General features: G+C 38.7%; 1 protein-coding gene across 1 annotated transcript in view; it reads right to left on the bottom strand.

The window, feature by feature from the left end:
- The window catches only part of MAGI2 (membrane associated guanylate kinase, WW and PDZ domain containing 2), a 1,481,671-nt gene that overhangs the window by 238,375 nt on the left and 1,216,698 nt on the right, over positions 1 to 26,598 (bottom strand). The window contains exon 10 of the mRNA XM_052638336.1: positions 17,536 to 18,174. Within this exon, the coding sequence (XP_052494296.1) occupies positions 17,536 to 18,174 (639 nt within the window). The remainder of the gene's footprint in view (positions 1 to 17,535; positions 18,175 to 26,598) is intronic.

The following is a 26,598-nucleotide window of genomic DNA, read 5'->3' as shown; positions in this document are numbered from 1 at the left end:
TATATTCATTAAAAGTCTATATTTGTATTCTGAAATATGAAAAAAATGAACATGACATTACAATGTTTTATAGCAAGATAATGCTGTAGGTGATTTCATTAATTTATTCAATAAGTAAGAGCCTACATGCAGGTGCTATGATTCAGCAGTCTTCATGACAAGATTTTCTAAGTTTACCGTTAGGAATTCTCTTGCACAGAACTTTAATTGCACTCAGTCCACTTAACTTTCTGCTCTCATGCATAAGCAACTAGCACTCTAGGGAGTGAGCACATTTTTGACATGATCAGCATAAATTTCTATATATAATATATTACATTATAGCAGCAAAGAGTCAGGAATGTGTGTGTGTGTGCATGTATGTTGGTTACTTAAGATTTATAAAATCAGGAGACTTTGAAACTTACTCAAGTAAGCTTATTGTATACTGGTCATCTTCAGATTTGAAAGAAGTCTTAATGAAAAGACCCTAATATTCTCTCTTCTCACACAAAAATAATTTGCATGAACTGATCTAACATATTCCACATAATAGTAAATGTTATCATCTTTCTGAAGCTTCTGAATTATTGGCTACAGCCATCCTCACTTTTTCCCTTCTTTCCTCTGACATTTCTCAAAATCCCTAATTCTACTATTGCCAAGTTTTGCAGAAAATTAGTAAATGTTTGGTTTGTAAGCTCAAGGAAATTATGATAGTAGATTAGAAGGAGGCAGGAGATATGTTTAGAGATATCACATGAAAAATAAAACTAATTTTCACATCTCCTTCCTCCTGGTGTCCCCAGCTAATGAATGAATGTACAGTTATAGCCAGGCAAGCTCATGATTCAGAAACACTGAGAACTGTAGAGTTTCTGAGAAAATATGGATATTACAGATTCTTTTCAATTTATAAACAGGGAGCTGGTACCCAAAGAACTTAAGTGACACATTCAAAGTAGCCATGTGAATTAGTAGCACAGATTATACTAGAAGCCTGGTATGTTGATTCTAGTTACATGAGCTTTTTTCATCATTTAATGCCAGTAAGCCTGTTTTGTTTCTGAGCGAAGATGTTGTATGACAGGTTTTATAGTCATTTAACTCACACAGCTGGTGGGTTAACTTACAGGATTCACCTGTTATTACCCATTAGATTTTAAGATCAAGACTTATTTTGTTTACTGGATGTCCCCATATTTAGAACAGCACCTGTGACACTGGTGAACTAAATAAGGGGAAAAAAGGGCAATTTAGGTAAAGGTTTGGTGCACGACCAAAGAGAAAGGAGAGGTGCTGAGGGCGTTTAAAAGCCTAGACAGGAGAAAACGATAGCTTTGTCCTTTTTAGTACACTCAGCTGCATTGTTTGACTCACACATGCATGTTCCTAATTTTGTTTTATAACTGTCCTTCTCTTCCTAATGTCATAATAGAATAAAATAACTTAACATGTATACTCGCCAAGCTCTGAGGAAAAAGTAGGGAAAAAGATACAGTCCCTGCTTCTGAGGGAAATTAGCTAGTATTTTAAAAAAATGAGTAGTTTCCCTGAATTGGCATTTCCATAAATCTCCATTAGTGCAATTATTTATATTTATGCTGGTGAATGTGGGACTATAAATCTTAATACACCCTTTATGTGCATGAGCATGCTCAGTGGTGTCCAGTTTTGCGACCCCATGGACTGTAGCCCGCCAGGCTCCTCTGCCCATGGGATTTCCCAGCAAGAATACTGGAGTGGGTTGCCACTTCCTTCTCGAGGGGATCTTCCTGACGCAGGGATCCAATCTGTGTCTCCTGAGCTTCTTGCATTGTCTGTGGATTCTTTACTACTAAACCACCTGGAAAGCCCCTTTCTGTGCATGTAGGGTAACTTGAATTAGAAAATAGGGTAAAAAATGGTAAATACTAGGTCACAATAGCTAAATTATATCTTATCATATGTAGGTTGTATTCACCATCTACAGACCTTTTGTCCATTCTTCCATTTATATTTAGAAATGGCCAGATATATTTCTAAAGAAAACAAATTGATGTATTAAGTTGATTATTTAATTGAGATATATATATATATATATATATATATATATATATATATATGGGTTAGCATGGGGTGGGATATTTTTTGTATGAAATAGAGTCTGCAGTTTTTAAATCTGTATTTTTATAGTACTTGAGCTTTATGATGAAAAGTTGAAAAAGTCATTCAGCTCCAAGAATCTCTTGGATACAATGAATGCCATCTCCTACTGCATAAGCCCCAAATGAAAAGCTCAAATGGTAAAGAATCTGCCTGCAATGTGGGAGACCCAAGTTCAATTCCTAGGTCTGAAAGACCCCCTGGAGAAGGGCATGGCAACCCATTCCAGTATTCTTGCCTGGAGAACTCCATGGACAGATGAGCCTAGTGGGTTCCAAGGGGTTGCAAAGAGTTGGACATGACTGAGCAAGTAACCCATACATGTAAAATATTATGCAGTATAGCAGCCACTGCACCCCTCCCCACCCCCCCCCCCCCACCCCGGCCCCACTCTTTTGGAACCTACCACAGAACTAACTTGGACACAGCACAAATAGGGATGCTAGTTCTTGGTGATAAACACTTGATCTCACATGAGTTGAATGGCAGAAAATTTAGGGTAATTATGGGATTCCCCAGGTGGTGCTAGTGGTAAAGAATCTGCCTGCCAATGCAGGAGATGCAAGAGACATGGGTTCTATCCCTGGGTTGGGGAGATCCCCTGGAGGAGGAAATGGCATTCCACTCCAATATATTCTTGCCTGGACAATTCAGTAGGCAGAGGAGTCTGGTGGGCTACAGTCCACTGGACCACAAAGAGTCAGACATGACTGAGTGACTGAGCACAGTTCAGTTCAGTTCAGTTCAGTCGTTCAGTCGTGTCCGACTCTTTGCGACTCCATGGACTGCAGCACTCCAGGCCTCCCTGTCCATCACCAACTTCCAGAGTTTACCCAAACTCTGGTCCACTGAGTCAGTGATACCATCCAACCATCTCCTCCTCTGTCATCCCCTTCTCCTCCTGCCTTCAATCTTTCTCAGCATCAGGGTCTTTTCAATGAGTCAGTTTTTTGTATTAGGTGGCCAAAGTATTGGAGTTTCAGCTTCAGCATCAGTCCTTCCAATGAATATTAAGGACTGATCTCCTTTAGGATGGACTGGTTGGATCTCCTTGCAGTCCAAGGGACTCTCAAGAGTCTCCTCCAACACCACAGTTCAAAAGCATCAGTTCTTGGCACTCAGCTTTCTTTATAGTCCAATTCTCACATCCATACATGACTACTGGAAAAACCATAGCTTTGACTAGACAGACCTTTGTTGGCAAAGTAATATCTCTGCTTTTTAATATGCTGTCTAGATTGGTCATAACTTTTCTTCCAAGGAGCAAGCGTCTTTTAATTTCATGGCTGCAGTCACCATCTGTAGTGATTTTGGAGCCCCCAAAAATAAAGTCCGACACTGTTTCCACCATGAACTTCCAGATGTTCAAGCTGGATTTACAAAAGGCAGAGGAACCAGAGATCAAATTGCCAACATCTGTTGGATCATCGAAAAAGTAAGAGAGCTCCAGAAAAACCTTTACTTCTGCTTTATTGACTATGACAAAGCCTTTGACTGTGTGGACCACAACAAACTCTGGAAAATTCTTAAAGAAATGGGAATACCAGACTATCTGACCTGCCACTTGAGAAATCTGTATGCAGGTCAGGAAACAACAGTTAGAACTGGACATGGGGCAACAGACTAGTTCCAAATCGAGAAAGGAGTACATCAAGGCTGTATATTGTTACCCTGCTTATTTAACTGATATGCAGAGTACAGCATGAGAAACGTTGGTCTGGATGAAGCACAAGCTGGAATCAAAATTGCCGGGAGAAATATCAATAACCTCAGATATGCCGATGACACTACCCTTATCGCAGAAAGTCAAGAAGAACTAAAGAGCTTCTTGATGAAAGTGAAAGAGGAGAGTGAAAAACTTGACTTTAAACTCAACATTCAGAAAACTAAGATCATGGCATCTGGTCCCATCACTTCATGGCAAATAGATGGGGTAACAGTGGAAACAGTGACAGACTGAGCATGGGGTAATTGTAAAAGGAAAACATACTTTCCTTCTCTGGAATATTTACCATTAAATATTAAAATATTTAATATTTTACATGCAAATAAATGTACTCTACAGGTTCAAATATGAAAGATGCTTTGTTTCTATGAGACCAAAACACTGATGCTGATTTCTCCCCAACACATCAAGAAAAAAAAATTTTTTTTTAGTTTTTTCCCTCTTGATTTAAAAGGTCATGTGAACTCAAAATGTTTGATACTGTTGCCAATCCAATGTTAAATTCTGAGCCTTATCTTACTCAGCACTTGATACAATTTTTCACACTTTCCATCTTGAAAAATTTTCCTGCATAAGACAACCAGTGGTGTCTGGTCCCATCACTTCATGGGAAATAGATGGGGAAACAGTAGAAACAATGTCAGACTTCATTTTTTGGGCTCCAAAATCACTGTGGATGGTGACTGCAGCCATGAAATTAAAAGATGCTTACTCCTTGGAAGAAAAGTATGACCAACCTAGATAGTATATTCAAAAGCAGAGACATTACTTTGCTGACTAAGGTCCGCCTAGTCAAGGCTATGGTTTTTCCTGTGGTCATGTATGGATGTGAGAGTCGGACTGTGAAGAAGGCTGAGCACCAAAGAATTGATGCGTTTGAACTGTGGTGTTGGAGAAGACTCTTGAGGGTCTGTTGGACTCTAAGGAGATCCAACCAGTCCATTCTGAAGGAGATCAACCCTGGGATTTCTTTGGAAGGAATGATGCTAAAGCTGAAATTCCAGTACTTTGGCCACCTCATGTGAAGAGTTGACTCATTGGAAAAGACTCTGATGCTGGGAGAGATTGGGGGCAGGAGGAGAAGGGGACAACACAGGATGAGATGGCTGGATGGCATCACGGACTCGATGGATGTGAGTCTGAGTGAACTCCAGGAGATGGTGACGGACAGGGAGGCCTGGCGTGCTGCAATTCATGGGGTCGCAAAGAGTTGGACATGACTGAGCGACTGAACTGAACTGAATCCCTATTTCACAAGTCATGCCTCCTTAACATTTGGTTGCTCACTCCTCCTCTTCATAACTCTGAAGTCGGAGGTCCCAGGCCTCAGTCCTCAGAAAGTTTCTGTTCTTTCCTCATACTCAAGCCCTAGGTGTTCTTATTCAGTATCCAGCTTTAAACACCCTGCACACACCAGCCATCACCACTTGGAAAGCTAAAAGGAATCTCAAGTTTAGCATGCCCCAAACTGGATTCTTGATTTCCCTGTGGCCCTGCATGAGCATTTCCATCCATCATACCCATCATGTCCAGCTGGTTAGGTCAGAAACTTTATAGTCTTTTATTCCTCTCTTTCTTCAATATTCCTTATCCAATCCATCAGCAAACCCTGTGACGTTTCCTTTGAAATATATTCAGAATCCAATTCTTACTGCCTCCACTCCTACCATCCTTTTCCAACCTCCTCATCTGTCCTTGGATTGCTGTGAAAGCCAACAGCCTTGTTTGCCTGTTTCCATCCTTGTCTACCGACAGTTTCTTCTTAATGCAGCAGCCACAGTGAGTCTCTTAAAATCTTATATCACATCCTTCCTCTGCACAAACACTCCAAAGGCTTCCCATTTCACTCAGAAGCAGAATCTAAAGTCCTTTCTATGGTCCATGGCTACATAAGGCTCTCCATTATCTGTCTCTCTACAGACCGAACAATCTGTCTGACCCCAGCCAATACTGCATTTCTTCCCCACTCAGCTGACACGAGCTTCCTTGCTATTAGTTGTCTACACCAAGCACAGTCCTGCCTCAGAGCCTTCCCTCTGTCCAGAATGCTCTTCCCTGGATATCCACATGGCTGGCTCCTTTGCTTTCTTTAGATCTTTGCACAGATGTCTTTCCCTGACTACTGTTTCTAAAAGAGATGTTTCTTCTTTCCCCACCATTCTCCTTTCTTTTACTCTGCTCCTCAGTTTTTCTTCATTCTTATCCCTAACATATATTTTTTTTTTCTTTATTATCTAATCCCTGCAAGAAGATAAGCTTCTTGAGGCAGGGACTTTGTTTTGATTACTGATATACTTCTAGCACTTAGACCAGTGCTGAGCACACAGTGGGTTCTCAATAAATACTTAAGTGAATAAATAAATCCTACATATCTAAGCAAAAGCCATCAAAGCTTGATGTCCATAACATTTTGGGAAGTTGACATAATGTAAAACTCACTGATACAGCAGTCAGAAAACAAAGAGTTGAGTTCTATTTTTGCTACTTGTAAGGGGCGTGACAACTCTATAAATATTCTCACCATCCTTTCTCTCTCACTCCAAGGGTCATCTGTACAACAAGGTCCGTGTTTGGTGTATAGACTGTGACATCCATGACATTTTCCACATTATGATGAGGTACCCTGTCATTGATGTTTATTCATATTTCTTATATTTAGGGACCATAAATTGTCCATCCCTCTGTCTACACATGCATTCACTGAACTTGAGCCAGTTACTTAATACTGAGTCTAAGTTTCTTTACTTATGAAAGTTGATTTAAGGAGGGAAATGTGAGTAGAGCTTGTGAACTTTAAAACATATGCTAATTGCTTCAGTGTACCTGAAAAGCTTGAAATGAGTCATACTATAATACCATGTTATAAAAAAGATTTCATCTCACACTTTGGCATAATCGGTAGTTACAATCCCTGATGTGCAGGTCAAGGTGCAGGCCGCATATTTGAAATATCAAGGGCAGAGTATCTACTATGTGTGTGACCCCAAACCATTCCCTTATTCCTGGGCACACAGGAACACAGCACGTCCCAGCTTCTGATGGTTAATGGGGCCAAAGTTGAGTTCTGGTCAACTAATTGTAGGAGGAAGTGATACACACACCTTATGGGGCTCGGTCCACAGCCTCCTGCATGATCCTCTGTTCTTTCGTTTGTGCTTTATCCGCCAGGGGGTTAGAGAGGACCCGGGGGGTGGTGGGGCTTCAAGGCCTTAAAGCATGAACAAGGGAGAAGAAGCCTGGTTCCCTGAGCCACTGTATGGAGGATAGTGGCCTAGAAAACCTGTGGTTCAGGAGTGTGTAGTGTTGGAAATCATATAAGTGAGAAATAGACTTTTATTGAGCTTCTGAGGCCCAGGGCATATTTGTTAATACAGCAGCCAGTAAGCCACGGTCGTTCACACCTCATAATGTGGATTTGATTTTTGTTTGTTTCATGTTTATTATTTCTGTTGACATCAGTGGAATGGTGGATTACATAATATTAATTGTGTAATATCCACTTTTACAGCTAATCTCTGAAGAGCACTCTTTTCAAATAATGAGCGCTTCTCTCTCTCAGAAATACTGCAGTGACAGATCCTTATTATTGGTGAGTATTGACTTTCTCTTATTTTAGTCAAAATATCTTTTGATGACCTCTTAAGTCTTTCATTGCTGTGGTAGTAATGATACTTTTAAACTTCTCAGTGTTTTTTTAAAAGCATCTTTTATAATTTTAACTAACTAGCTGTTAATACATTTCTCCAAAAAGCAGTGACATGAAATAAACACTAAAATATCTGGGGTCATGGGGCATGATGTTTACAACTTAGTATTAAATGGTTCAGAAATATACATTCACCAATGCACAAACACACATACACACACCCACATTCAGAGAACTGGGCAAAATGTTAACAGCAATGTGGGTAAGTGGTATGTGATGTTCTGTGTACTATACTTGGAATTTTCATGTGAATTTGAAACTATTTTTAGACAAATACATTTGTTTTAGATAAAAATCTTAGTAATGTTAAAAATGTCAATACTTCTTATAGCTTTATTTTTAACATCTTCTCTGTGCAATTTAAAACTTGTTATTACAATGTTCTTGCTGTTTGAAATTTCAAAGCAGGAGTTCTCTAGATAGACATAATTCTGTGTTCATGATTTTTAATATTTTACCCTCAAAATTTTGGTATAATCTATGCTGCCTCTCAAATACTCTGAATTTTATTTGAATGTAAAGCAATGGGAATATGTGCATTACTATTTATTATTATATTGTCAGCATGACAAGGGAATATTCTGATACAGTAAAAACTTCTGATATCATGTTTTCTAGAAAAAAGAAGAAAACTTTTCAAATATTAATCAACTACAGTTTATGGGAGTCACAAAGTAAGTAGGGAACTTTGTTGCATTTTAATATAAATAGGAGTAAAATACATGACGAGGGATTAGTAATCACTCTGGAGTTGCTTTATCCCAGACATCACATCACAACCTCCTTGGGCAGAATATGTAACAATACCCTACCATACTAGACTGAGCACCAGCCAACAAATTATTTATAAATAAACTAATATGTTTCTTGAACCACTGAAACAGAAAAACTATTAGCCAGTCTGTAATCAAGATAATTGCATCTATAAGACATGAGAATAATAGAAATAATCTTAGGTCAAGGGGAAAATGGAGGAAAAAAAATAGAAGATACTTGATTCAATTCTATGTAAATGCATTTGAAAACATGAATAAAAGAAACAATTTTGTAGGCTATAATATATATTATATAAACCAAGTCCAGCCAAGACAGAAACTCTAAGAAGATTAATTACCATGGAAGAAACTGAGAAAGTTATAAAAGGGTATCCCTCCCCTTACAAAACCAAACCAAGTCAAAACCAAAATCCAACCCACTAGAAGTAGATAATTTCAAAGGTGTATTATATCATTGCCTCAAGAAATAGAAAACTTCAATGCTACTTAAATTGTTTTAGAGCAGAGAGAAGGAAAACTATTGATTGCTTTTATGACACCAGTATAACTTTGAACAAACCAAGACAATGCCCCCATCCCCCAAACTTGGGACAGTTTCCATTTACTAATGTTGATGCATAATTACATATAAATAGATAGAATTTAGGGATGTGTTATATGCATAATACATTTTATCCTAGGAATGAAAGGATAGTTCAATACTAATAAATTTCTTAATGCAATTTATTCACAATGATAATTCAAAGGAGAAAATAATGATTATACCCATAGATGCCTTTTGGGTTTTTGATAACGTTCATTATCCAATTTTGATAAAGATTCTTAATGAAATCAGAATTAAAGGGTACTTCCTTAACATGATAAGTAAAGTCAATATTGTGCCTGTGTAAAATGAGACAGTTTTCATATAAGCCAGGGATAAGAATGTCTATAATCATCTTCATTAACTAACAATGTTCAAGAAATAACAGTCAGATGTATTAAATAAGACAAAGCAGAGGTATGCAAATTGGGAAGGAGGAGGCACAGTGGCTGTTATTTGTAAGCAGTGTGATTGTGTGAGCCCATATCCTACGAGATGAACTGAAGTGAATATAAGAAACATGGAAGACAACTCGGGGTAAATAACTGATTATAAAATTAATGTTCAAGAGTAAAACTCCATAGGATAAGGAGATATGTGACAAATAAAGGACAGATTTATGTGGACACATATTTATTCATTTATTTATATCTGTCACCCTCCAAAAGCATGCCAACTGCATGGAAAAAGGATGTGACTTTGTATACTGCTCTACCTCCAGTCCCCCGAAAATGCCTAATACATAGTGGGCACTCAAGAAATATTTTTGAAAGAAGGGATGACTTTATAAGATCGATTTACTCTTTTGTGTAGAGATAGATGTGCAAAGATACATTACTTTTAAATAACAGATAAAAATGGAAAGCAACTGTAATATCCATTAGTGGTGATTAAATAGCTATTAAAAATAATGAGGTATATTTCTGAATATATAAAGCCCTCTAAGATAAATTGTTAAGTTAAGAAAAGCAAGACACTAGTCCATAATACAAGTCTCAACACATTTAAAAGGACTGAAATAATATAAAATATATTATTCTCCAAGTATAAATCATTAGAATCAACAGAAAACTGGGAAATCCTAAATGTTTAAAAAATAAACATGTTTCTAAATAACCTATGGTTTATAAAATAAATCACAAAGGAAATAAGACATCTTGAGCTAAATAAAGAAAACATAAAATATAAAAATTTATGGAATTCAGCTAATGAAGTGCTTACAGTGAAATTCATAGCTTTAAATAATTTTATTAGGCAGAAAGAGAGTCATTAAGCTTTTACTTCAGGGTGTCAGAAAAGGCAAAGTAAATCAAAGATAAAATAAGTAGAAGAGAAAAAACCAAAGATCAGAGTGGAAATAATTAAACTAGAAAATAGAAAAACAATGAATCTAAAAATTAGAATAGACCTAAATTGATAAAATAAATTTAATTAGTAATTAAAAAATCTTCTGGGTGAAAACCCAGACTAGATGTCTTCATTGGTGAATTCTATCCAAACTTTTAAGGGGGAAATAATATTAATACTACACAAACTCAGAGAACAGAGGGAAAGGCCAATATCATCCTGAAAAAAAAAAAAGCAGATAAAAGAAAATTACAGAAAATCTCCTATCCATAGGTTCAAAGATTCTTAATAAAACACAAGCAAACACAATCTAGCAACATACAAAAAGAATCATGCACCATAGTCAAATGGGGTTATCTCAGGAATGATAAATTAGTTTAATATCTAAATAATCATATAATATATAGCACTTTATTAATGAAGAACAATACTACATGATCATATCAACAGTTGTGGGAAAAATATTTGGTGAAAGTCAAGACATGTTGATTATTAAGAGTCTCAATAATATACGAATAGAAGATTAGAATTTTCTCAACCTGATAAAGGGCATATGTCGAGATGCACCCCACAGGCCTGCCTGTAAGTCTGTTGCTTACCCAGCTTTAAGACCTAGGAAACAAACAGGAGTCAGGAACAGAGACATCAATGGTTTAATGGATGGCGGAGTTTACATGTCTACAGCAAGATTCTAGAGAGATATCTAGGGCTCCCCGGTGGCTCAGATTGTAAAGAATTGCCTGCAATGCGGGAGCGCTGGGTTTGATTCCTGGGTTGGGAAGATCCCCTGGAGAAGGGAACGGCTACCCAATCCAGTATTCTGACCTGGAGACTTGCATGGACTGTACAGTCCATGGGGCCGCAGAGTCGGACACAACTGAGTGACTCACTCAGAGAGATATCCCACTGTGTGTGGTTGATGGCAGGCAGGACAGAGGCAGTCTTCATTCTTGCAGGAGCAGGGAGGAGATGAGGTTACGATTTACAGGAGTGGGGTCACTAGTTACCAGGGAAACCAGTAGAGGGGCATGAACCTTACCACGCACTTGATAAGAACAATCACCAGCTGGGGCCTCAGGCAAGTACAGAGGAAGATCAGTCATGTGTATAGCGTTTAGGTGAAGCAGGCACTGGTCGGGTGCAGGATAGACAGATAACAAGAGAATAGTCCTCTTGAGTGCCCTGACCACACGAAATATAAAAACTACATTAAAAAAAACTACTTAATGGTGAAAAGCAAATGCCTTATCACTAAAATCAGCAGTGAGATAAGGATGTGTGTATGGGTTAGTTGCTCACTCATGTCCGACTCTTTGCAACCCCACAGACTGTAGCCCGCCAGGTTCCTCTGTCCATGGAATTCTCCAGGCAAGAATACTGGCGTGGGTTGCCATGCCGTCTCCAGAGGCTCTTCCAGGCCCAGGAGTTGAACTTGGGTCTCCTGCATTGCAGGCAAAGTCTTTATTTATCATTTGAGCTACTTGGGAAGCCACCCCTCCCCCGCTTTTTTTTTAATTGAGGTAAGGCTGTCTCTCATAATTATTTCGATTCAACATCATACTGGAAGTTCTAGCTAGTGTAGCAAGTCACAGAGAAAAAAATTGAACACATAAAATTGTAAAGAAGAAAATAAAGATTTACTACTAGATGACATAATAACTATATAGAAAATTTGATGGAATTTACAAAAAAAAAAAAAAGCCCAGAACTAAAGTGAGTGTAATAGGGTTATAGTGTCCAAGATCAAAACAAAAATATATATTTCTATACATTAGCAATAAACAATCTGAAAATGACACTGAGAAACAATTCCATTCACATTAATTTCAAGAAGAATAAAATAGGTAGGAGTAAGTTTAACAAAAGAAGTACAGATATGGACATTAAGGACGACAAACCATTGTAAGAGAAATTAAAGGAGATTTAAATAAGTGAAGAGATATACCACATTTATGAATGGAGAGATTCACTGGCGATTCTTCAAAAATTGTTCCATAGAGTCAATGCAACATCCGAATCTCACCAGGCCTTTTATTAAAAAAAAAAAATTTAAAAAGTTGACTCTAAAATCTATATGGAAATGCAAAGGGTCTAGAATAACCAAAACAATTTTGAAAAAGGAGGCAAAAGTTGGAGGACTCATACTGCTTGATTTTAAGACTATATATAAAGCTAGTCTACAGAGTGTGGTATGACCATGGGGATAGACATATAGGTCAATGAAATAGAATAGAGTCTAGCAATAAGCCACATTTATGCCAATTCATTTTTGACAAAAATGCCAAGGAAATCCAAGGGGAAAGGACAGTTTTTGTTTTTTTTTTAATTTAAACAAATAGTGCTAGAACAATTGGAAATCTATAGACAGCAAAATGCACTTAGACATTACCTTATTCTATGCTCAAAAATTATCTTGAAATGGTTTACAGGTTTAAATGTAAGAGTTGAAACTACAAAAGTTCTAGAAGAAAGCAGGGAAAACTTTGTGATCTTGGATTACACAAAGATTTCTTAGATCTAACACAAGATAAAGATTCATAGAAGAAAATAACGATAAATTGGATTTTATCAAAAAAAACTTCTGTGCTTCAAAAGGAAGCATTAAGAAAATGAAGAGACAAGCCACAGAATAGGAGAAAATATCTGCAAATCATTTATCTTCAAAAATACATGGATTCAGAGTATAAAAAGGACTTTTACAACTTAATATGATGACAAACAGCTCAAGAAATATACAAATGAGCAAAATGTTGAGTAGGCATGTCACCAAAGAAGATAATTAATGTTAATAAACATGAAAACATACCATGGTAAACATATGAAAAAATTAGAGAAATGTAAATTAAAATCAGAAAAGGCATCATTATACCTAAAGAAGGGTATAATCAAAATGACTAACTGTACCAAACATGGGCAACAATGGGCAGAAACTGAAAGCCTTACACATTGGTAGTGGGGATATAAAATGGTATAGCCATTTTGGAAAACACTCGGGCTATTTCTGAATATTTTAAATATATAGTTATCAAATAACCCAACAGACCCCTAGGTATTCACTCAATAAAAGAGAAAATATATGCACTCACAAATACTTATATGTAAATGTTCACAACAGTATTATTTATAAACGTCAAACTTGAAAATAACTCAAATGTCCTTCCACTGGTGAACAGATTTTTAAAAAATGTATACCCATACAATGTAATCCTACTCAGGAATAAGAAGAAACAAACTATTCATTCTTTTCCCTACATGGGTAGATTGCAACAGCATTATGTTAAATAAAAATTAGTCTGTAAGATTCCACATACAAAAATGTCTAGAAAAGCAAAACTATCCAGAAAGCATATTAGTGATTATCTAGGGGCTGAGGGAACTGGGATGATGGATGTTCTAAGAATTATGGTGATTGCTGCACAGCTAAATCACTATAGCAAAACCTATTGAGATATATACTTACATTAATAATTGAGGCTTCCTAGTGGTGTAGTGGCAAAAAATCCACTTGCCAAAGCAGGAGATGTAACAGACAATGGCTCAGTTCCTGGACTGGGAAAATCCCCTGGAGTACGAAATGGCAACCCACTCTGGTATTATTCCTGGCTGGGAAACTCCATGGACAGAGGAGCCTGGTGGACTTCAATTCGTGGGGTCTCAGAGTTGGACTGAGGCCACTCAGAGCTGGTCTCAAGACCGCTCAGATCACTTACCACTCAGAGGTGACTGAGCCACTGAGCACACTCATAATTGGTGAATTCTATGGTACGTAAATAATACCACAATGATGTTTGTTAAAAAATAAAATATACCTTAATAATCAAGCTATTCAGAGCCAGACGTGTGTATGTATAATATCATTCCATTCACGTTAAACACACTAAATATATTAACATACATGCTAGTTAAGACCACAAAATTTTTGGAGGTGTGTATATATAAACAATATGGTTACCTCTAGAAAGAGGACTAAAATCGTGGGAAAAGAGAATTACTTTTCATTATATACCTTCTGATACTATTTGTTTGAGAAAATTAAACCACATAACCACTTATAAATAAAAAAATCCTATAAATAATTTAAAACAATTGATGATCCTGATACAAAGACCTAGGTACATGAATTTGCTCTTGAAAATTTATGCTTATCTGAGTGAGGCTATAAGTACTTATGAGTAGCCTATGGTAAGATAAAGTGATCTTCATCATAAAACATGTTAGTTCCTATTAATTCCAGAGATCTGAGTTCAGATAGTAGGAATATGAGGAAAACATGAGAGGTTTTTTGACCAGAAGTACTTTAAACATCACAGGGTACTACATTCTGCAATTCTACACTAGCCACAAAATAAAAACAAATTCCTCATCCCAAACACAAACAAAATGCAAACAAAACTTTGAAAACTCGATTTCTATATTCATCTGCACAAATACTCAATCACTATACTGTACTGTTCAGTGAGTACAGAATCCGCCTGCAATCCAGGAGACACATGAGACACAGGTTCAGTCTCCCCAGGTCGGGAAGGTCCCCTGGAGGAGGGCATGGCAACCCGCTCCAGTATTCTCCTCTGGAGGATCCCACGGATAGAGGAGCCTGGAGGGCTACAGTCCAAAGGGGTGCAAAGAGTCAGATGCGACTGACTGACTGCACACCACCCCCACACCCCTCCCCACACACTGTACATCTGAAACTAAGGCAATACTGCAAACCAACTGTGTCTCAATTTTAAAAAAAAGAAAAAACAAAGTAAACTTTGAATACGTGAGGATTAAATGGAGATGCTGGAAAGCAGAATAAAAGGACAAACAAGAATAGGGTGGTCTGCTGACGGCTGGCACACAGACACATTTTCAGTAAAGGTATAAATAGCACCAATATGAGTATATATTACGCATGCATGCTAAGCTGCTTAAGTTGTGTCCAACTCTTTGCAACCCCACAGATTGTAGTCCACCAGGCTCCTCTGACCACGGGGATTCTCCAGGCAAGAATACTTTGGGGGTTGCCTTGCCCTCCAGGAGATCTTCCCAACCCAAGGGTTGAACCCGCTTTGCTTATGTTTCCTGCATTGGCAGGCAGTTTCTTTACCAAAAATGCCAGCTGGGAAGCCCAAATATTTATTATATATATGGGCATATATATACATGTATGAAAAAATGATTTCAGAATACTTTTTCTACTATATCATGCCTTTTAAAAAGGTATTACACACAAAAATTTGTCCAGACTTGTTTCTATGACTCATATAGAGGATACTGCAGTGATTTTCAGCTATACCATTTAATATCAAGAATCTGTCTCAAAGATTTAATTTTGATTGCACATTATGAAATTATGGCTTTTTAATTAACGGTATTTGTTTTAATCTTAAGCAATGGAAAATCAAAATACACTGTCAATATTGAATTATCAAGTTTCAAGTGCAATTTTGTAATAATGCTTTAAGGTCATATTTAAGACTTCTGCTATCATATTAATTTCTTTTTAAAGACAGGAACATAGTACTTTGTGTTCTATGCCTATTTGTGAAATACTATGCCTAGTATTTCATATCCATTTTCACACAAAAATCAATAATGTAAATACTTCTGCAAGGGAAAACACCTGCAGAAAGGGTAAAAAACATCATAAAAGGTGCTTCTTTCAGCTTTGACTGCTTTCATTTGCATTTCAAACTGTCAGGGCTTTCCTGCTGTTTTTAATGCTTTGAATAGACAGTCACATGCCACATGTGTGCTCTTCACTCAAGAGTTCCTCACAGTACTGCCCCTTCTGACCCTTTGCTGCTGTAGCTCTGGTGGTAATCTACAGACATTTAATGAGCACCTATTGTGGGCCATTTCACTAAGAACAGTACCATAAGCATAGGTAGTATTATCATCAGAATATAACAGATGCGACATCTCAGACTCATGGACTGAGTGTCTTAAGTCCTCAAATTGGTAAGTAGAAAACTAGGACTTGCTGGAACCCCTTCATTTATACTCTGTTTTCAAGTACCCTCTCTATCTCTGACCCTCCCCTCTTTTTTCTTCCTAGTTTCATTGATAATCAAGAGCAGAGTAGCAGAGAAATGAAGGAGGTGGCCTCCGCCTAGCCCCATTCCCTTCTTCACAGAGCAGGGGGAAGGTAAGAAACCTCCAGGGCTTCTTGCTGCTTCCAGTTCCACACTTCACCTGGGACATGCAGCCCAGAACTTCAGCCCCAACCCTGCTCCATAACTTTCTTCCCAGGTCACAGAAGGTGCTACAGGTAATTATTGATGAAGTGTTCCTGTAAGTAATGGAAGAAGTGTCCTGAGCAACCCTATTCACCACTCTGAAAAGATATTTTCTATTCGGACACCGTTCCCATTGGTCCTTATGGGGATTATCAACACTGTACTTGAGCTTGGAAAGAGTTCAACCAGCTTCTACCTGCTAGCATGCGTGCCTATGGACAATTCAGAGCCTTGTTTCCTTCAGAAAAATCAAGTTTCTTACTTTAGTCAATGGAAACTAGTCTGAAGCTCCACAACTGATATGTTAATAAAGTTTTGGAATATAACCTATTCACACTTGGGAATCCAATCTTTACCCTCTCAGTTCACACACACACACACACACACACACACACACACACAGTACATAGGCCTATACATAGGCCTCACCTTACAGCTTGCGGGATCTCAGTTCCTTGACCAGGGACTGAACCTGTACCCTTGGTAGTGAAAGCTTGGAGTTCTAACCAGTGGACTGCTAGGGAATTCTCCATAGTAGTAGATATTTGTAAGACTGAAAGCACTATTTTTATTGTGTTTAATATAAAATAGGAAAAATGTTCTCAAAATTCAAAAGCATCGCTTCCTGGACTCATATTTTTCTCTATTACTCTTACCTTCAACTTATAAAGTATGATTTCAAGGCTTGTGGTTGCCAAAGGAGAGGGATGGGGAAGGAAAGGACTGGGGATTTGGGATTAGCAGATGCAAACTATTATATACAGAAAGGATAAATAACGAGGTCCTACTGTATAGCACATGGAATTATATTCAATATCCTGTGATAAAGCATGATGGAAAGGAACATGAAAAGGAATATATATATATATAAAACTGAATCACTGCTTTACAGCAGAAATCAGTACATTATAAATCAACTATATTCAATAAAAGTTAACATTAAAAAGTACAATTTCATTCAACCCCAAAGAAACTTCCATTGTTTTCAATATTATTATAAAGGTTCGACAATTTCACCTGTATACTGATTGCTAAGCCAGCCTTTATCTTACCTCCTCGATGAATAATCAAAGAAGTCTCGCTTCCAATGGGACAGTCCTTAAGTATATCCACTACTTCCGTATGGCTCAGGTTCTGTACATTCTGCTGGTTGATCTCAATAATGAGGTCGCCTTCACACAGGCCAGGGCATCCCTGAATGTCAAGTATTTGTTTCACCCGCTGTCCTGTAGGACTGTCTGCAATGGTGAAGCCAAAACCCTGGGCACCTTTCACAATGGTTAAGGTCATAAGTTCAGCTTGGGTGGCCCCAGATGAAGCCATAGATACATTGTCGTCATGGACAGGTGGTGGATACGTGCCATCTAGCTGACCATCAGCTGGCATTGAGTGCAAAGTATGAGGCGGCCGATCTGTTATATCTGGAACCGACTGTGAGGTCCGAGAAATGTATTCCAAATATGTTTCATAGTTATGTCTTCCATTGACCATCACTGGAGGTGGCCTCTCCATTATTGCAAGGGGTGGCACCATGCTGTTAGCAGGATCTTCAGGATCAAAGGGCAAAGGGTAGCCACGACACAATACCAAGTTGACACTCTGACCAATAGGTACAGACTGGAAAAGTTTGACTACATCTGCATGAGTGTGTCCAAGGACACAAACTTCATTAATATAGACAATGACATCACCTGCAAGGGAAAAAAAGAGAGAGATTGACAACATGAGGTAAGTTCAATTAACACTGACATAGAGAAATGGAATTATTTGTGAGACTAGTGAAAGAGGTGCTCTGTTTCTCAGTAAGCAGTGAGAAAATCAATTAGAATAGTATCTAAATTCCCTGTAAGTGACTCAAGGTTACAACAGGTCTGCCAACAAACATAGTGATCAAATGCTGAAAAAAATGCTATTTGGTTATTCCTGAAGTTCAGAAACAATTTCATATACAGGAATAAAGCTACAGAAACGTATAGAAGAATGTGTACCTTGAAGAAGGACACATTCTTTGTTTCTTTTTCATCTTCATTTTCAGTGCAATTCAGTTAACAGAATTTTCAAGTTACTGAGAAGTGGTAGAAACAAGTTTCAGATGATAATCAAAGCCTGGTATTTGGGTTTCTGAGCATCATTTTACTGAGTCAACAGTCTTCCCCCCCCCCCCACCCCCGCCATTTATTTTATTCTTCTACAGTAAACTGCAATTGCAAAGGTTCCATGTGAACAGAGGTAGATGTCTAGAATACAGATTTTGGGTTCAGGGATCTGGCTCCATATCCTGGCTCTACTACTTAGCAGATCTGTGCTGCTGGGCAGGTGACTTACCTGCTTTGAGCCACGGTTGTAAAGTTGTGAGGATGAAGTGAGATAATGCAGAAAAAGGGCTTGGTGCAAGGCCTGACACACAGTGAGTGCAAGAAGTGTGGACCATTATTAATATTATTGTTGCTAAAATAAGATGAGGCTTCCCTGGCAGCTCAGTTGATAAAGAATCTGCCTGCAATGCAGGAGACCTTGGTTTGATTCCTGGGTCAGGAAGATCTGCTGGAGAAGGGAAGAGCTACCTGCTCCAGTACTCTTGGCCTTCCCTGGAGGCTCAGATGGTAAAGAATCCACCCGCAATGCGGGAGACCTGTGTTCAGTACCTCAGTTGGGATGATCCCCTGGAGAAGGGAACAGCGACCCACTCCAGTATTCTGGCCTGGACAATTCCATGGACTGTATAGATCATGGGGTAGCAAAGAGTAGGACACTACTAAGCAACTTTCACTTTCACTTTCAAGATAAGATGAAGAGGATTTCAGACTCTGGTCTTAAATAGGAAGCTGCCATAGATTCAACCTCTGATCTCAGATAAATGGATATTTCTGTAGATCTTTTTTAAAAAGGCATTTGTCTTTTCATCACAATGAATTTTTAATATTTTATTTGGCTGTGCCATGTAGCTTGAGGCATCTTAGTTCCCTGACCAGGGATTGAACCCAGGCCCTCAGCAGTGAAAATATGGAGTCTTAACCATGTGACAGCCAAGGAATTTTCCCCAGTGAATTTAATCATGGAGTTACTGAAGACCACTGGTCAGAACTTAACTTTATGATATTAAAATTGTCCTGAATTTAAACAGTGTTAAAAACAATTCAATCATGTATAAATAATAATTTTATTTTTAGAGCACTGTTTTACCATGGATTGGTATTTTTATCCTTAAAAACCATAACATTTGAGAAATGAACTTGCAAACTGAGACTGTCTGATAATGCTGGAGAGTATGGGAGGTATGAAAAGACATACTTTCACAGATTGTCAAGTGAATAATTCAACAGATATCAGTTTATCAGGATAATTCTGAAATGGGTAATATAAATGGCTAGAAAGTTCATTCTGAGACATCATTGCCCATCAAAAAAACAGAGGTGAACTTTCAGAGTTAAATACTTTTTGGCTTCTCTCAGTTGTCTGATATAAAGTGATTTCTCCACTAAATACATTGTGTGTGTGTCAGCTGCTCAGGCACATCAGACTCTTTGCAACCCCATATACTGTATCCTGCCAGGCTCCTCTAGCTATGGGGATTCTCTAGGCAAGAACACGGGAGTGGGTTGCCATTTCCTTTTCCAGAGGATGTTCCTAACCCAGGGATTGAACCTGGGATTCCTTCATTGTCGGCAAATTCTCTATCATTTGAACCACCAGGGAAGCCCAAAACACATTTTAAAAATAAGTGATTCTATGAATAGAACAGTCAGTAAAATGCCCTTAACTATATACATTCAGTTAACAATTACCAAACGCTAGAGAACTACTTGAAAGGGTTAAAAGATACAGAGACAGAAAAGGAAAATCAACCAAACAAAACAAAATAGTATTTTCAGTGATCCAGTTTAGGTCTGATTTTGGAAAATGTCACAGACAGTATGCCTGCTCAGATGGAACTTGACTCTTCAGCTGCATCTATCAGCGAGGGTGCTGATGTCATGACTGGGACACTGGGCTGTGACTTAGGACTGAATTGAGATGGACATTCGCTCTCTGCTACTATGACTTCTCAACAGACTTGAGCCATTGCAGGTGCTTTGGCATCATTTTGAACTGGTTAGGGTCATCCTAGAGTCCCAGAGATGTATTTAAACCAGATATTTTTTTCATCTTCCCTGTCTCTTCTGTTTTTAAAGTTGTTATATATATTTACACACTGAAAGTTGAAAGAATATAAACACTTGTGCACTATCATCCAGCTTAGTGATTAGAACCTTGCTCATATTAGTTGAAGACCCTCTCGGTAGCACCTTTTCCCACTTGCCTTTCCTTACTGTCCTTTACAAAGGTAACCATTGTCCTGCATTTGAGGTTTGTTATTCAAACGTCTTTATATTTTTATGATATATCTAGGTACCCATAAACAATACCCCTACATAATGTTTAATCTCTAGAACAGGGGGCCATGAGGAGATACACCACGTCCAAGGTCAGGAGTGGGGGCTGTGAGGAGATACCCCACTTCCAAGGTCAGAGAAAGTCAGTAAGACACTAGGCACTGAAAGGGGGCATCAGAGAGCAACAGACAGAAACCACAATCACAGAAAACTAATCAATCTAATCACATGGACCCCAGCCTGGTCTAACTCAAAGAAACTATACGCCATGCTGTGTAGGGCCACCCAAAACAGATGGGTCATGGTGGAGAGTTCTGACAAAGTATGGTCCACTGGAGAAAGGAATGGCAAACCACTTCAGTATTCTTGCCTTGAGAACCCCATGGACAATATGAAAAGGTAAAAAGATAGGACACTGAAAGAAGAACTCTCCAGGTCGGTAGGTGCCCAACATGCTACTGGAGATCAGTGGAGAAATAACTCAAGACAGAATGAAGAGATGAAGCCAAAGCAAAAACAACACCCAGCTATGGATGTGACTGTTGATGGAAGCAAGGTCCAATGCTGTAAACAGCAATATTGCACGGGAACCTGGAATGTCAGGTCCATGAATCAAGGCAAAGTGGTCAAACAGGAGATGGTAAGAGTGAATGCTGACATTTTAGGAATCAGTGAACTAAAATGGACTAGAATGGGTGAATTTAACTCAGATGACCATCATATCTACTACTGTAGGCAAAAATCCCTTAGAACAAATGGAGTAGCCATCATAGTCAACAAAACAGTCCAAAATGCAGTACTGGATGCAATCTCAAAAATGACAGAATGATCTCTGTTTGTTTCCAAGGTGAACCATTCAATATCATGGTAATCCAAGTCTATGCCCTGACCAGTAATGCTGAAGAAGCTGAAGTTGAATGGTTCTTTGAAGACCTACAGAACCTTTTAAACTAACACCCCAAAAGGATGCCCTTTTCATTATAGGGGACTGGAATGCAAAAGTAGGATGTCAAGAAACACCTGGAGTAACAGGCAAATTTGGCCTTGGAGTATGGAATGAAGCAGGGCAAAGGCTAATAGAGTTTTGCCAAGAGAACACACTGATCATAGCAAATATTCTCTTCCAACAACACAAGAGAAGACTCTACACATGGACATCACCAGATGGTCAACACCGAGATCAGATTGATTATATTCTTTGAAGCCAACGATGGAGAAGCTCTATACAGTCAGCAAAAAGAAGACTGGGAGCTGACTGTGGCTCAGATCATGAACTCACTATTGCCAAATTCAGGCTGAAATTTAAGAAAGGGAAAACCACTAGACCATTCAGGTATGACCTAAATCAAATCCCTTATGGTTACACAATGAAAGTGGGAAATAGATTTAAGGGACTAGATCAGGCACTAGAGTGCCTGATGAACTCTGGACGGAGGTTCATGACATTGTACAGGAGACAGGGATCAAGGCCATGCTCAAGAAAAAGAAATGCAAAAAAGCAAAATGGCTCTCTGAGAAGGCCTAACAAATAGCTATGAAAAGAAGAAAAGTGAAAAACAAAGGAGAAAAGGAAAGATACACCTATTTGAATGCAGAGTTCCAAAGAATAGCAAGGAGAGATAAGAAAGACTTCCTCAATGGTCTGTGCAAAGATGGGCTCAATAAAGGACAGAAATGGTATGGACCCAACAGAAGCAGAAGATATTAAGAAGAACTGGCAAGAATACACAGAAGAACTGTACAAAAAAGATCTTCATGACCAAGATGATCACGATGGTGTGATCACTCACCTAGAGTCAGACATCCTAGAATGTGAAGTCAAGTGGGCCTTAGGAAGCATTACTACGAACAAAGCTCGTGGAGGTGATGGAATTCCAGTTGAGCTATTTCAAATCCTAAAAGATGATGTTGTGAAAGTGCTGCACTCATTATGCCAGCAAATTTGGAAAACTCAGCAGTGGCCACAGGACTGGAAAAGGTCAGTTTTCATTCCAATCCCAAAGAAAGGCAATGCAAAAAAATGCTCAAACTACCGCACAATTGCACTCATCTCACATGCTAGTAAAGTAATGCTCAAAATTCTCCAAGCCAGGCTTCAGCAATATGTGAACCGTGAACTTCCAGATGTCCAAGCTGGTTTTAGAAAAGGCAGAAGAACCAGAGATCAAATTGCCAACATCTGCTGGATCATCAAAAAAGCAAGAGAGTTCCAGAAAAACATCTATTTCTGTTTTATTGACTATGCCAAAACCTTTGACTGTGTGGATCACCACAAACTGTGGAAAATTCTGAAAGTGACGGGAATACCAGACCACCTGACCTGCCTCTTGAGAAATCTGTATGCAGGTCAGGAAGCAACAGTTAGAACTGGACCTGGAACAGCAGACTGGATCCTAATAGGAAAAGGAGAATGTCAAGGCTGTATATTGTCACCGTGCTTATTTAACTTCTATGCAGAGTACATCATGAAAAACGCTGGGCTGGATGAAGCACAAGCTGGAATTAAGATTGCTAGGAGAAATCGCAATAACCTCAGATATGCAGATGACACCACCCTTATGGCAGAAAGTGAAGAAGAACTAAAGAGCCTCTTGATAAAAGTGAAAGAGGAGAGTGAGAAAGTTGGTTTAAACCTCAACATTTAGAAAACTAAGATCATGGCCTCTGGTCCCATCCCTTCATGGCAAATAGATGGGGAAACAGTGTCAGACTTTATTTGTTTTGGCTCCAAAATCACTGCAGATGGTGACTGCAGCCATGAAATTAAAAGACGCTTACTCCTTGGAAGGAAAGTTATGATCAACCTAGACAGCATATTAAAAAGTCAGTGACATTACTTTGTCAACAAAGGTACATCTAGTCAAAGCTATGGTTTTCCCAGTGGTCATGTATGGATGTGAGAGTTGGATTATAAAGAAAGCTGAGCGTCGAAGAATTGATGCTTTTGAACTGTGGTGTTGGAGAAGACTCTTGAGAGTCCCTTGGACTGCAAGGAGATCCAAACAGTCCATCCTAAAGGAGATCAGTCCTGAATGTTCATTGGAAGGGTGGATATTGAAGCTGCAACTCCAATACTTTGGCCACCTGATGCAAAGAACTTACTCATTGGAAAAGACCCTGATGCTGGGAAAGATTGAAGGCGGGAGGAGGAGGAGACGAAAGAGTATGTATGGTTGAATGGCATCACCGACTCAATGGACATGAGTTTAGGTAAACTCTGGGAGTTGGTGATGGACAGGGAGGCCTGGTGTGCTGTGCTGCAATCCATGGGGTTGCAAAGAGTTTGACATGACTGGGCAACTGAACTGAACTGTATTGAATATCCACCCAAGTATGTTTTTGCATATTTTAAACCTTTTAAAAATGGTATACATATTAATACTACATTATATTTCTCAAAGTGTATTTTTGATATCTATCTCTTTTGATATATTTACCTCTAGCTCAATTCTCATTGTAATATAATCTCTATTGGGTGACTACATCATTATTTATTAATGTCTATCCATTCTTATGTTAATGGGCACTTGGATTCTTGAGAATTTTTGGTTATTAAAGAAAACTCTGCTATGAACCGCTTTTCACGGCCTTTGTGCACAATTGGGAGAGTTTTTGTTGGGTATCTACCTGGCGTAGAATTGTGGGCATAGACCACGTGCATCTTCAACTTTGTTAGCAACGGGAAATGGCTGACAAAATAGATCAAGCTGGTTTACACTCCCCTCAGTAGTGTATCAGAATTTTCATTGCTCCCCATCTGATACAATGCTTGCCATTCTCAGATTTTTAATTTTCGATAATCTAATGGGTGTGATCATGGTTTTAATTTGCGTTTCCCAGATTGCTTGTGAGAGTGAGCATCTTTTCGTATGTTTATTGGCTATTTGGGTTTCCTCCTTAGTACCTTTCCTTTCCCCATTTTTCCTATTGGGTTAGTCATCTGTTTTTAAACACATTGAGCATTTTCTGCCCACCTCCATTCTTGACCCAACATCTTTTGTAGGTTTGGGAGGCTCCATGGTATAAGCAGACATGACATAGAACAGAGAACCAAGGTCTTTGGACTGCTTCCCCACTCCATCACTTACTAGCTATGTGACTTTCAAAACCAACTTAAATCATCTGTGACTCAGATTTTGCAGAAGTAATGAGGAACAATAATCATAGCAACTTACTGTGTTACGGGAAATAAGAAATGAGATCATACAGGTGAAAGTGTTTGTAAGCTGTAAATTGTTATGCAAAGGCTAATTGCTGTTTCAGGAATTATTATCTGTCCTTGGTTATATCTGTTTATAAAATCAGGACAGTCCCACCAAGATATTCCCACCACAGTCGTAATTAAGGTAGATATGAATTTCTAAGTGGGCAAGGCAAAGGCAGGAGAGTAACAAATGTTGTTCTCTAAGGCTCTCCCTAATTTTAATCACAGTTAAACTCCCCAGCCTCCACGTTGCTTTCTTCTTCCCTCTACTATGCCAGAAAGTCACAGAAAAAAAGAGCTAAGGGTAATATTCTAAGCTCTTGTGGTTCCCTGCCAGGTCTAAAGAGTAGTTACTTGAATTATAGTGATTAATGTTATCTATTTTTGAGTTTTAATGTGATCTTGCTATTTAGAAATAGAATGGGAACTACTTGTGGTTCTTAGTGAGACTGCCTTCTAAAACTTATGGATATTTTCCACTCAGAGCAATTTTTCAAGTCATCAAGCAAAGCAAGTGCTAAAGAACCCTGCAACAATCTCTTTATGGAGCTACCCAGAAGATTTCTAAATATAAAAGATCAGTGGTCAGTTATGACATCTAATAACCTGACACGACTTAACTGCTCATTTAAAAAAGTAAACGGATGCCTAGATATGGTGTCACGCCAAAGCTGTTGTCGATGGAGATGTAAGCAAACCTTCGCTTACTCAAATAGAACTGCTGCTGCTGCTGCTGCTAAGTTGCTTCAGTCGTGTCCGACTCTGTGCGACCCCATAGACGGCAGCCCACCAGGTTCCCCCATCCCTGGGATTCTCTAGGCAAGAATGCTGGAGTGGGTTGCCATTTCCTTCTCCAATGCATGAAAGTGAAAAGTGAAAGTGAAGTCGCTCAGTCGTGTCCGACTCTTAGCGACCCCATGGACTGCAGCCTACCAGGCTCCTCTATCCGTGGGATTTTCCAGGCAAGAGTACTGGAGTGGGGGTGCCATTGCCTTCAGAAGACTTATTTGTGTTGATCTTCCCAAAGTCTGGTGCCACTCTCGGAAAGCACTAAATAAAGTTACATTCTTACATAGCAAAGATACAGCAACTTATAACAAGTAAAAGGAGTACAGTGATTTATAACAAAAGAAAAGTAATTAACTCAAAAGTCTAGTGTTGCTAACATCAAAACTATTATATATCTTTTCCCATATCCCGTTTACAACATCCTCCCAGGTGCCTAAAAGATAAAGAATATGGAGGCCTGGCAGCAATCATTGAGTCAACAGTGAAAATCTGTCACCAATATGATTTTTAGCTCTTTAGAAAAGGCTCTGTATCTTTAAGATGTTTTTAAGCTTTGTGCCTCTCGCCCGTTGGGGGCTGCAAGCAATTCACAAGCTGTAAGAGGTCCGGGGGAACCTGTTAGGCAAGCCAGAGAGCTATCAGAGGGGGTTTGAGCTGAAACATCCCTTTCAAATGCAGACTAAAGCCCTGACTTGACTTTTTCCAGAGAATATCAGAAGAGTGGAAAAGCAGGCAGATTCTTATTTTTT

Source organism: Budorcas taxicolor, chromosome 4 (genome assembly GCF_023091745.1).
Source record: "Budorcas taxicolor isolate Tak-1 chromosome 4, Takin1.1, whole genome shotgun sequence".
In the NCBI taxonomy this organism is placed as follows: Eukaryota; Metazoa; Chordata; class Mammalia; order Artiodactyla; family Bovidae; genus Budorcas; species Budorcas taxicolor.
This window is presented reverse-complemented; position numbering and strand designations above follow the sequence as displayed.